General features: G+C 45.8%; 1 protein-coding gene across 2 annotated transcripts in view; it reads right to left on the bottom strand.

Moving 5' to 3' along the window:
- PGM2L1 (phosphoglucomutase 2 like 1) overlaps positions 1-13,506 on the bottom strand; it is a 98,874-nt gene that overhangs the window by 4,466 nt on the left and 80,902 nt on the right. For both annotated transcript variants that reach the window (XM_050935915.1, XM_050935975.1), the window contains 3 exons: positions 6,960-7,053; positions 4,432-4,561; positions 1,406-1,595 (listed from right to left, as the gene is read on the bottom strand). In XM_050935915.1, the coding sequence (XP_050791872.1) occupies positions 1,406-1,595; positions 4,432-4,561; positions 6,960-7,053 (414 nt within the window). The remainder of the gene's footprint in view (positions 1-1,405; positions 1,596-4,431; positions 4,562-6,959; positions 7,054-13,506) is intronic.

The raw sequence follows: 13,506 nt of genomic DNA, 5'->3' as shown, positions 1-13,506 counted from the left end.
TGTGAACAAGTGATCAATATGAAAATTAGTTTCTGACGACCTAGCGCTGTCTACATGGGGACTTAAGCCAATTTAACAACACTGCTCCGGAGTGTGGATTTTTCACATGCCTCTGACTGAGGTAGTTAAACCAATCTAATTTTCAAATATAGACCAGGCCTTAATTATCCAGATGTAAAACTATTTTAATTAAATTGTGATTGTGTTAGTGGAAATTAAAAAAAAATTAGTGAATAATTCCATTGTTTAAATAATATTAAAAAGATTTTATCCACTGATGGTATCCTTTAAATCAAAGGTGTTTAAATTACCTTGAAGCTACTGAGCTTTTCTGTAACTTAAATGAGTTTCCTTTAATCAGCATCTTGAAGAAAAACATGGTTGTAAATCTCTGCGTTTCATTTACAGCTATTTGCTTTTAAAAGTTTGATAGGGAACATACCTAAAAAACTTCACAGGATGGACACTTGTTCATATCTCACCAAACATGGTTCAGTTACATTATAATGAAATCAGTACTTATGTGGAAAGGGCATTGGACAGACTTTAATTAATGTGATAGATTTAAATTGTCTGCATCACTGTATTTTCAAGAAAACATACAATATATAAGAATTCTTCCATGGACGTAGCTACCGCCTCGCGGGGAGGTGGATTACTTCCACTGATGGGAGAATCCCGCCTGTCAACATAGGTAGTATCTACAACAGAAGTGGGAAAACTACAGCCCGCGTGACCATCCTGCCTGGCCCCTGAGCTCCCAGCCATGGAGGCTAGCCCCCAGCCCTTCCCCCGCAGTCTCGCCGCCACACAGGCGGTGCTCTAGGCAGCGGAGCTGTGCACTCCCGCCGAGCAGAGTGGCAGCAGTCTAGCTCTGGGCAGCGCGGCAGCCAGACATGCAACTCTGCATGGCATGGTAAGTGGACCAGGGACGGAGGGTTGTATAAGGAGTGCGGGGTGCCAGGGGGAAGTCAAGGGACAGGAAGCAGTTGGGGGGGCGGCGGTCAGGGGATGGGGAACGACTGAGTCGGAAGTTCTGAGGGGGGGCAGTCAGGGGGCTGGAAGTGGAAGTGGGAGGAGGCTGGAAGTAGGAGGGGACCAGGCTGTTTGGGGAGACACAGCCTTCCCTACTCAGCCCTCCATACAGTTTTGCAACCCCAATGTGGCCCTTGAGCCTAAAAGGTTTGCCCACCCCTGGTCTACACTGAAGTGCTACAGCTGTGTCACTGTGATTTAAGTGTAGACAAGCCCTACGTTTATATCCCAAATACTGGATGTTTGGCATCATTCTGTATCATAAAATCAACTTAATGTATTCATGCACAGGCTCGGAAAACACCTTGTCAAAGGGTTAAAACATTAGTCACTAGACTAAATTTTTTCCTCAAAGTATCATGTAACTCACCGATTTCTTATTAAGCTGGCTGCTATCATAGCCAGTGGTAACATCCCGTACGTGTAATATACCATAAGCGCCACAAGACTTTGGATAAGATTTTGGGGAATCAAAATTCCGAAGCTTTTCGAATACTCTTTTGATAGTAGAAGGTTCATAGCACAAGAAATAGGAGGTCTTTGAAATGTGATATCCATACCTACAAGGAAAATTATTATTTTAAATTACAAGAGTCACAGTCTTCTGCACACTTTAAGTCTACAGAGTGATCAGCTATTCAGAACAGTGACCATGATTCTCCATATTCATGAGGATGCACACAGCATTATGCAGACAATGGATCTTTCGAGCAGATTTCACTGCATTTTTTGAAAACCAAGCTTACTTTAGAATATTTCGAGACCTTCGGATTTTAAAAGATAGCCTAGACTAGTGGTCTCCAAAGTGGAGTGCGCGCAAGAGGATCCTTGGGGGTGCGCGGGAGGAGGAGCGATTTTTTTTTTTTTTTTTTGGCTGCACTTCGGCAGTTCAGGTGGGAGTTCGAGCAGCCTTTTTTGCACTTTGGCAAAAATGGTAGAGCCAGTGCAGCAGGGAGTGCATGCTCAAAAATTTTTTTACTGATGGGGTATGTGATCAAAAAAGTTTGGAGACCACTGGCCTAGACAATGTAAAATGATGCACGATGGTCTCAGCCTGTTTGCAGGCCCAAAGTCACTGAACTTCACCAATTCACCTTAAAGTGAGGGTCGGTAATGAAGGACAACCTTTCATAGTCACAGAAATGGACTGAATCCAGTTGAGAGAAGAACTTGAAATTCATGCTACTAAAGATATAGGATCCCTGTTTGCAGCCTGAAAAATTGTGCCTGGAGGAGAGACCTGATCCAACATCTACCTCCATGTTGCTATTCCTGGTCTGGATCCATAAGCCTTCTCTATTCCTTGGGACCCCAAGCCTCCACACACTCCTCTAACTGCTCCTTTCTGGACCCACAGAAGCCTAATTCTTGCCACATCACTCCTTTCTCACCTTTACTACATGCTTCTCCATTTTTCCCACTGTGCCTTAGGAAAGGCACTGCAAATTTCCTACCTCTGTGTTGCCCCTTGCTAGTATTCTCCAAACCTGCTCTGCATTGAGTTAGTCCTGCCACAATCTACATGTGACAGAGTGAACTCAGTTCAGCAGCAGTCAGAACAGTGGCCAGAAGCAGCACTGTGATGGGAGATATTTAAAAAACAGAGGCTAATCCACAGGCCATAGCAAAGACAGCAACTTGATTTTCAAATTAAACAGGCGACTACCACTTCCTTTTTAGAAGCTAAGCTCTCTAGGGACCAATGTGTTTATATAGCACTTAACATAACAGAGTCTCAAGCAGTATTGGGTATACGGGAAAAGTAAGATACATGTGAAAACTTGTAGTGAACCAAATATTGATACAAACCCAGAATTTCAGATATTGAAACAAAAATGCATCAGTTTACCTGAGATTTAACTGAAAATCCAAGGTCTTCAATTATTCCTTTAAGTGGTTACTGTATGTGATAAACCTTAGCTTGCCACAGAGTACAGCCTAACTAATCCAAATCAAGCTGTTTCAATCTAACTAGCACACACTTCAAATAAAGAGGTATTTTATTAGTACCCTCCAGAGTATTTTTACATCTTTAAACCCTGACAGGATTGGAAATTATGGAACAAAATTGAGATGGAGAGGATACACAAGGAGGAAAGAACCAAACAACAAAGCAAGACAGATGCTAGACTGGAATCCCAAGGGCAAAAAGACGATGAGGTAAAACAAGGACAAACTTAGAAAAATCACAGTGAAGGAGAACCAAAAGCTATTAAAGTGACATGAGCAGAAGCTATGCCTGCAGCAAGAGACTGTCAAAGATGGAAGGCAGCAATGACGGTCCTGTGGTCCGCATGGAATAAAGAGGCATAAGTCAAGTTAGCTTACACTCCAAGCAGTTTACAAGGAGATATGCAGAATGCTACTAAAATACAGAAGGGAGGATAACCAACATATAACCTAACAGTGGGAGAAGAATTTTTTTTTTTTTTTTTTTAAAACAGGACGGACCCAGGGCAAACCTCTATTCTTACACAATCTTTTAAGATGCCAATTCAGAGCTGACTAGGCTTCCTCTATTCTAAAGGACTATCCTCTAACGTGACCTGTATGCAATTCTGTATCTACCTCATGGACAGGAAGTGTTGAAGTGAGCCAGAGAGGTTTTAAACTGATTCCAGCAAATCAAGGCATTTTATGTCTAATGCTTTTCACTAAAACCATCCTTCAGTAAGGTTAAAGGAACTCACTCTGTAAAGACTAATCAGATCTAATTACAAGTAGTTAACTTTAAAAAAATAAATAAAAAAAGCACGTGTCCCCAAAATACTTATTTTCAGATGCAGAGCTCATTGTTAATTTTAAAAACCTTGTGATTTTCTGGAAATCATGAATATACTCTAAATATGCCATTGTATTTAGTTTCTCCACACCTCTTGATTCTGCTTGGACTTCTATACTTCATTTGCCCTCCCTCCTTAAACACAATATGAAAAGAACCTCAACAAGAGGTCAGAACTTCTCTTGCAAGATGTTTAAACAAGCAAAACTTAGTAGGTAGAAGAGTATAATTTAACTCATTTAATAGTAGATTGACTAAGATGACAATTAACTAAAAAGCACAAAGACTGTTTCTGATATTTATTCTAGCAGCCAAGTTTTTAATATCCTCCCCTCTTCCCCACTCTAATCACCATGTTATCTGTACCAAACACAGTTGACAGGCATCGTATTTCTCTGAACAATACGCACACATTTAATGTACATTAATCCAGTTTACATTTATATGGTATTAATGTTTTATTTTGACTTATTTTGTACAGAAGAAAATGTGTCCTAATAGCAAGTGACAGATACTGTTCTGATTTTGATAGTGATTAGGAAATTATGTTTGATTACGCAAAGCTCAGAAAAAAAATCAAAGGAAAGTAGAGCATGTTAAAAAACAGAACTTACATTTCATATATTTCAGTTAGTTGCTGTGCCAATGTTAGGTTCTTGGTTTCCAGATAAGATGCCATTTCAGCTATAACCACAGCTGCACTCACGCCATCCTTATCCAACACTGATGTGCCACACATGAAACCTGACAATCACAAGACTAGTGTTCAGAGCAGTTCTCTCCATAGATTTCCATTTGTTTTACTCGGGTGAAGTGTTAAACTTCAGATGCCCTTTTTGCACACAAGACTAAACACTCTATCTATGCATATGCTACACTCATCTACCCAGTATGCTAGCCAGCCTAAGAGTTATGGGGGTGGGAAGATGTATGGAACAACCTTTTGGTTTCAGGTAAACAGAAGCCTATAGCCTTACCATGCTATGCTACAATCCCCCTCAGATCTCGCACATTAAGCAGGGTTAGTTTAAGCAAGTAAACTTGTGTGCTGCGGGGAGTGTTGCCAGTGATTTTGTAAGCAGAACTAGTCCCACAAGTCAATCATGAATCAATGCCCCACAGTGCTGCCAGATGTGTAATCTTTTGGAGGACATCTAAAATCAAGGTCTTGACTCTTTCCAGTTGTTAAAGATCCCTCTACATTTTATGTAAGAATCAGGGTTGTTCAATCCAATTTGGATAATTGCCATTTGCTTCCTCCACTTTCACTTTTAATTGGATCTACTTCCTGTGCTAAATTGATATGTTACTATGTGCTGCTAATCAATTGCCATGTTCCATCTAAAAGGTGAATGAATTTCCACAGCAGAAGTGTACCCTATATAGTCCTTATCTACCTCTAAGGGTTGTCAACAGGCTTTGTTTGTGAAGTGCTCAGAGAGCCTCAGATGAAAGGTACTATAGAATAACTGCCAACTATAAAGGTATAAGTTACCTAACAGAAAATTAACAGTGTTGTACAGATATTGTAGCTGTGTTGGCCCCAGGATATTAGAGAGAAAAGATGAAAGAGAAGCATTCGAGTTACACAGACTCTTCTTTAGGTCCGATTCCATGTAGCTTCTCTCTTTCATCAACAGACGTTTGTCCAATAAAAGATATCATCTCACCCACCTTGTCTCTCTAGTATTTCCATGAAGATTAGGTCTATCAATGGCTATTAGCCAGGACTGACAGGGATAGTGTCCCAACCTTTGTTTGCCAGAAGCTGGGAAAGGGTGACAGGGGATGGATCACTTGATGATTACCTGTTCTGTTCATTCCCTCTGGGATATCTGTCAGAAGACAGAAGTACTGGGCTAGATGCAGCGGCGGCTCTAGGCATTTTGCCGTCCCAAGCACTGCAGGCAGGCTGCCTTCAGCAGCTTGCTTGCGGGAGGTCTCCAGTCCCGCGGATTCGGCGGCACGCCTGCAGGAGGTCCGCCGAAGCCGTGGGACCAGTGGACCCTCCACAGGCATGCCACCGAAGGCAACCTGCCTGCCACCCTCGCGGTGACTGGCAGAGCGCCCCCTCTCGTGGCTTGCTGCCCCAGGCACGCGCTTGGTGTGTTGATGCCTGGAGCCGCCCCTGGCTAGATGGACCTTTGGTCTGATCCAGTATGGCCATTCTTATGTTTTAAAAAGTGCTTTACAAACATCTGTTACTCTGCAGTATGCTATTCACTGGAACCTTAGATAAGATAGAAACAGTTTTTGGAAGGAACACTCCCTTCATCTTATTTGAAAATACCAGGCATTAATCAAACACTAAACGATTATTCTGTAGAAAAAAAATAAAGCCACCTCCCCACCCGATTACCACGAGCAGGCTACTTCATAACTGTACTCTGTTGGAATTCTTGCACTTTGTTATGAAGCATTTGGTACTGGCCACTGTTGGAGACGGGATAGTAGAACAGGAATCATATTAATGATCCCTGTATGCTCATGATGTACAAAGTAAAGTGGACCCTGCAGTGGAGACAGGAACTTAACACAAGGATGCACTGGTCTGGAGCTTTAGTTGAACTGGCAGTTAGTTATGTACTGTTGGGTACAGTTAGTTCTAGGAGGATACATCAACTGTCAGACACTACAAATTTCTAAAGTCCTCTCAAAGGACTGTGTTAAGTGAGAGTATCTGAACATATCTGGCAAGTAGATGAATGTACTTTTCAGTAAGGTGATCAAAAATAGAGTTAAGTGGTTTGGTAAGCAAAAAGTAAAAAAGAAAGTAAAAATTCAACATCCATTACAGAGAATATTATCAAATGAACTGAAGACTGGACATTAGCTCAATCTGGTCCATCAGGATTCTGTATGGATGCTACAGATCTTCTGATTGTCTTGTTAGAAGTTTAAACAGTGCCACAGTCCTCCACTGTGACTTAACCAGTATCATCCACACAACATTTGATATGACAGAGACTGCCATTCTGTTAACTAATGTTGACAACATGCAGTTCAACAAAATGCAAAGAGGAAAACTAAAGAGAAACAGATCCTACAAGATTCCTTGTCACAACCAAGGTATATTAGCATATAATATATTGTTTACTAGCATTCCACATTAAGATATTTTAGAATATATTATTGTACATACCAATAGACTCTTCAAATGCAAAAAGAACTTCTTTCCCATTGTCTAGGAGATCTTTTACTCTGCTTCCAATCCATTTAAAACCAGGCAGTGTTTCCTGAAAAATGAAAAGGCCACCCGTAAAAGCTACTTGTTTCAATACAACAGTATCATGGAACAAGAGGAACATTTCCTGCTTTCACATAAAAATAACACCTTTCACCCCCATTTGATTTCTTGTATGAAGTCTTAAATGCAAGGCCTGGAATGTCAGAAAACCGGAAAAGGTAAAATGATGCAAAAGGTCCTCATGAGCAACAGGACCAAAGAATGCTGGTCAATCAAATAAACATAAGTATGGCCATACTGGGTCAGACCAATGGTCCATCCAGCCCAGTGCCAGAGGCTTCAGAGGGAATGAACAGAACAGGGCAATTTATCAAGTGATCCATCCTGTTGACCCAGTTCCAGCTTCTGGCTATCAGAAGTTTAGGGACAACCAGAGCATGGGGTTGCATCCCATACCACCTTGGCTAATAGCCATTAATGGACCTATCCACCAGGAACTTGATTAATTCTTGTTTGAACCCTGTTATACTTTTGGCCTTCACAAAATCTCTTGGCAACAAGTTCCACAGGTTGACTGTGTGTTGTGTGAAGAAGTACTTCCTTATGTTTGTTTTAAGCCTGCAGCCAATTAATTTCCATTGGGTGACCCCTGGGTTCTTGTGTTGTATACAACTAACACTTCCTTATTCACTTCTCCATATCATTCATTATTTTATAGACCTCTAGCATCCCTGCACCCTTAGTCATTGCTTTTATAAGATGAACAGTCCCAGTCTTTTTAATCTGTCCTCATACAGAAGCTCTTCCATACACATAATCATTTTGGTTGTGTGTGTGTGTCTCTCTCTCCCTCTTTTCCAATTCTAATATCTTTTTTGAGATGGGGTGACCACAACTGCATGCAATATTCAAGGTGTGGATGTACCATGGATTTGTATAGAGGCAATATGATATTTTCTCTCTTATTATCTATCCCTTTCCTAATGATTCCCATCACTGTTTGCTTTTTTTGACTCCTGCTACACATTAAGTGGATGTTTTCAGAGTACTATGCACAATGACTCCTAGATCTCTTTCTTGAGTGGTAACAACTAATCCAGACCCCAACATTTTGTATGTATAATTGGGATTAAGTTTTCCAATGTGCATTACATTGCATTTATCAACTTTGAATTTCATCTGTCATTTTGTCACCTAGTCATGCATTTTAGTGAGGTTACTTCGTAACCCTTAGCAGTCAGCTTTGGATTTAATTTTCTTTAATTTTGTATATTCTGCAAGCTTTACCAACTCACTCTTTATTCCTTTTTTCAGCTCATAATTATGAATACCATATATATTAGATCATAAGCCAGTTTGTTCATAAGCCGACCCTCCCCCCTCCCCCAAGATGCATAAGTAAAAATGGAAAAAATGTTATAACCCATTCATAAGTCGACCCTATAATTCAGGGGTCAGCAAACTTTGGCTCCCGGGCCATCAGGATAAGCCGCTGGTGGGCTGAGATGGTTTGTTTACCTCGAGTGTCCACAGGCAGAGGCAAACCTAAGTAAACAGTGTCCCAGCTGCTTACCCTGACAGGCCAGGACAGCAACTGGTGGGGACTTTTTTTTTTTTGGGGGGGGGGGGGGGGGAGGGCGGGGAGAAGAAGCTGAGAGTCAGGGGAGTAACTGCTGTGACCACCCCCCACATGACCCCACCCTAGCCCAGGACCCCCACACTTTCCCCATCCCATCCCTTCCCACTTTATCTGAGGAGGGCCAGGGGAGGACGTCTCTGACCTCACTGGAGCTGCTCCAGCAGGCTGGGCAGCATGGCCACAGTATGTTCCAGTGGGCTGGGCTGGGTGGCGTGGCTGCAGCGTGCTCCGGCACCCGGGCGGCGTGGCCACAGCCTGCTCTGGGGGGCGGTACCAAGCAGCACAGCTGCAGCCTGCCAGCCCTGGAGCTGCAGCTGCTTCGGAGGCTGGGGGGGATAGCAGTGTGACCAGAAACGGAGACACTCTGGCCCCGCCTCTTCCCTTCTGGTTCTGCTGGCTGTGCTGTGTCTCCTTGCTCCCTCTGTTAGGGGGAGGGGCTGTGTCCCACCCCTCCCTCTCTATACCCGTTCATAAGCCGACCCCCGTCTCTGGTGCTTCCCATTTTTACTAAAAATATTCAGCTTATGAATGCGTATATACGGTATATTGACTGGCACTGGTCCCAGTACAGATCATTGAGGGACCCTGCTGTTTACCTCTCTCCATTGTGAAATGACCATTTATTCCCACCTACCCCTTCCTATCTTTTAACCAGTTACTGATCCATGAGAAGACTTTCCCTTTTATCCCAGGGCTGCCTACTTTGCTTAAGAGCCTTGGTGAAGGACCCTGTCAAACATTTTCTGAAAGTTTAAATACATTATATCCACTGAATCACCTTTGTCCATGTTTGTTGACCCCTTCAAAGAATTCTAATAGATTGGTGAGGCATGATTTCCCTTTACAAAAGCTGTGCTGACTCTTCTAACATTTCTGACACATAAGTGAATACAATAATTCTGTTCTTTATTACAGTTTAAAGAAATCTGCCTGGTATGGAAAAGACGATTACTCACCTTTGTAACTGTTGTTCTTCGAGATGTGTTGCTCATATCCATTCCAATTAGGTGTGCGAACGCCGCATGCACGTTCGGAGACTTTTTACCCTAGCAACACTCGGTGGGCCAGCAGGTCGCCCCCTGGAGTGGCGCCAGTATGGCGCCTGATATATACCCCTGCTGGCCCGCCCGCTCCTCAGTTCCTTCTTCCCGGCTACTCCGACAGTGGGGAAGGAGGGTGGGTGTGGAATGGATATGAGCAACACATCTCGAAGAACAACAGTTACAAAGGTGAGTAACCGTCTTTTCTTCTTTGAGTGCTTGCTCATATCCATTCCAATTAGGTGATTCCCAAGCCTTACCTAGGCGGTGGGGTCGGAGCGAGACGTTGCGGACTGTAAAACCGCTGCGCCGAAAGCGTCGTCGTCTCTAGCATGCTGGACCAGTGCATAGTGTGATGCAAAGGTGTGTACAGAAGACCAGGTGGCCGCGCGGCAGATTTCCTGTATGGGGACATGGGCCAAAAACGTGGCAGATGAAGCTTGAGCCCTGGTAGAATGGGCGGTAAGAGGTCCCGCGGGAACGTGGGCCAAGTCGTAACATGTCCGGATGCAGGACGTCACCCAGGATGCGATACTCTGGGAGGAGATTGCCATGCCCCTCATGCGCTCCGCCACTGCCACAAACAATTGCGGTGAACGGCGGAAGGGTTTGGTCCTGTCAATGTAGAAAGTGAGAGCCCTTCAGACATCTAAGGAATGGAGCTGTTGCTCTCGTCGGGATGAATGCGGCTTTGGGTAAAAGACTGGCAGGAAGACGTCCTGGTTAACATGAAAGGCGGAGACGACCTTAGGGAAGAACGCCGGGTGTGGTCGCAGCTGTACCTTGTCCTTATGGAATACCGTATACGGAGGGTCCATGGTCAGAGCCCGAAGCTCCGAGACTCATCTAGCCGAAGTGATAGCGACGAGGAAGGCCACTTTCCAGGACAGGTACAGCAGCGAGCATGTGGCTAAAGGTTCGAAGGGGGGCGCCATGGGCCTGGTGTCAAAGTTAGAATCAAGACTCACAATTTGTCAGACCACTCTGTTTATTAGCGCAGCGCTTCGCCAATAACATTCAGAATATGTGAGTGGCCATGCAAGGCCAAAACAGTCTTATTTATACAGATAAAAGAGCGGGAATCAGACAAAGGAACAAAGAAAGCAAAACTGTAAAATTCACCTGGGGCACAGCATGCATATCCTACTTCCTTACTAACTCTTTATGGATCTGAGGCTAATACTTCACCAATTGCCCTTAAATGGTGCAATTGTTCTATGTGAATGTCTGTATTCCTGACACCTGGATTGCAGCATTCCAACAGTTTTTCTTAAAGGCACAGACAGCATTTCTTTAATCCTTTCTATTTTCACAATATAATTCATTCTACTTTCACACTGGTCAAGACAAGGTTCAGGTCCCAAGTAGGGGTAGGCTGTTTGACTTGAGGATACAGTCGCTCCAAGCCCTTGAGAAATCTTGACACCATGAGGTGAGAAAAAACGGACTTGCCAGCCTCGCCTGGATGGAAGGTGGATATAGCCGTGAGGTGAATGCGTAGAGAGGAGATCGCCAATCCCTGCTGCTTGAGAGACCACACATAGTCCAGGATAGTGGGGACTAGTACGGAGTGTGGGGTGTGGCCGTGCTGGTTGCACCAGCAGCAGAAGCGCTTCCATTTCGCGAGGTAGGTTGAACGCGTGGAAGGCTTCCTGCTGCCCAGAAACACTTGTTGTACTGCTGCAGAACAGCGCAACTCGGACTGGCTTAACCAGCCAGGAGCCATGCAGTCAGATGGAGGGACTGTAGATCCGGATGGCGCATCCTGCCGAAATCCTGCGTGATCAGATCCGGCCAAGGAGGTAGGGTAATTGGGTCTGCCAGGGACAGGTCGAGCAGCATGGTGTACCAGGGCTGCCGCGCCCAAGCCGGAGCGATCAGGATGAGGCGGGCTCTGTCTCTGCGGACTTTGATCAGGACTCAGTGGACGAGAGGGAAGGGTGGAAAAGCGTAACAAAGACGTCCCTTCCACGGAATGAGGAACGCGTCCGACAGGGAGCCCGGGGAGCGACCCTGTAGGGAGCAGAACACCTGGCATTTCCTGTTCGATCTGGAGGTGAACAGGTCTATTCGGGGAAACCCCCAACTCCGGAAAACCGAATAAAGGACGTCCGGATGGATGGACCATTCGAGGGATAGAAAGGACCTGCTCATGTGATCCGCGAGGGTGTTCTGCACTCCTGGGAGAAAGGAGGCCACTAGGTGAATAGAGTGGGCTATACCAAAGTCTCACAGGTGTATTGCTTCCTGACACAGCGGGGAGGACCGAGTCCCGCCCTGCTTGTTGATGTAATACATGGCCGTTGTGTTGTCCGTGAACACCGCAACACAACGGCCGTGTAAATGGCGTTGAAACGTCTGGCATGCCAGTCGTACTGCCCACAGCTCGCGCACATTGATGTGGAGAGTCAGCTCTCTTGGCGACCAGAGACCCTGTGTGCACAGGGTCCCCAGGTGTGCACCCCAGCCTAGCGATGACGCGTCCGTTGTCAAGGACACTGAGGGCTGGGGAGGCGTGAAACGGTAGGCCCGCACACACTTGGGAGGATGTCGACCACCAGCTGAGGGAGCCTATAATGGTCGGTAGAATCGTTATGATTGTGTCTATGGCGTCCCTGCCTGGTCGAAAGACCGATGCGATCCAGGTCTGCAGCGGGCGCATGCGGAGTCTTGCATGCTTCGTGACGAAGGTGCATGCGGCCATGTGCCCCAGGAGAACGAGGCAAGTTCGAGCAGACGTGGTCGGAAAGGCTTGCAGACCTTTGACCAGGGAAACTACAGCTTGGAACCGGTGCAGGGGAAGACTGGCTGTCGCGAGGTTGGAGTCCAGCAATGCCCCGATGAACTCTATCCTCTGCGTAGGCACCAGAGTGGACTTGTCTGGGTTGATGGTCAAGCCTAGACTCGCAAACAGCTCCCTGATGACGACGACGTGGCCGACCACCTGCGCCTCCGAAGTGCCTCGGATAAGCCAGTCGTCGAGGTAAGGGAAGACGTGGACACGACGACGGCGCAGGGAAGCAGCGATGACCGCCATACATTTGGTGAATACCCGAGGGGCCGAGGAGAGACCAAAGGGGAGGACAGTGAATTGGTAGTGATCCTGATTTACCACAAAGCGTAGATACCACCTGTGCGGAGGAAAAATCGCAATGTGGAAGTATGCGTCCTTCATGTCGAGAGCGGCATACCAATCTCCGGGATCCAGGGAAGGAATGATGGTTCCTAAGGATACCATGCGGAACTTGAACTTTTTGATGAATTTGTTCAGTCCTCGCAGGTCCAGGATGGGCTGAAGGCCCCCTTTTGACTTGGGGATTAAGAAGTACCGGGAATAAAACCCTTTTGCCCCTTAACTCCTTCGGCACCTCCTCTATAGTTCCGATGAGCAGGAGCTTGCGAACCTCCTGGACGATAAGTTGCTCGTGAGAGGGGTCCCTGAAGAGAGACGAGGAGGGAGGATGGGAGGGGGGGTGGAGAAATAAACTGAAGACGGTATCCAAACTCCACCATGCGCAGGACCCAACGATCCGAGGTCAGTTGGGACCACGCCAGCAGGAAGGGGCAGAGGCGGTTGAAAAATGGAGAGGATCCAGGGAAGGGATTGGTAAGCTGCTCTCGGGTGCACCCTCAAAAGTTTGCCTTGGGTCCCTGCGGTGGTTTGTCGGACCCAGAATTGTTACCCCTTTGAGGACCCGACTGTCGTCTGCAGTTCGGCCGGCCTCGCCTCCGGGTAAAGTCCTGTCTGGGGCGAGGCGGGGGGTAAGGGCACTGAGGGTGTGGGCGGAATGGTCTTCTCTGAGTCTGGGGTGTGTGCATTCCC

The sequence above is a fragment of the Gopherus flavomarginatus genome, chromosome 1, assembly GCF_025201925.1.
Source record: "Gopherus flavomarginatus isolate rGopFla2 chromosome 1, rGopFla2.mat.asm, whole genome shotgun sequence".
NCBI lineage: Eukaryota > Metazoa > Chordata > Testudines > Testudinidae > Gopherus > Gopherus flavomarginatus.
The sequence above is the reverse complement of the archived record's forward strand: the minus strand, read 5'-3'. Positions and strand labels throughout refer to the sequence as shown.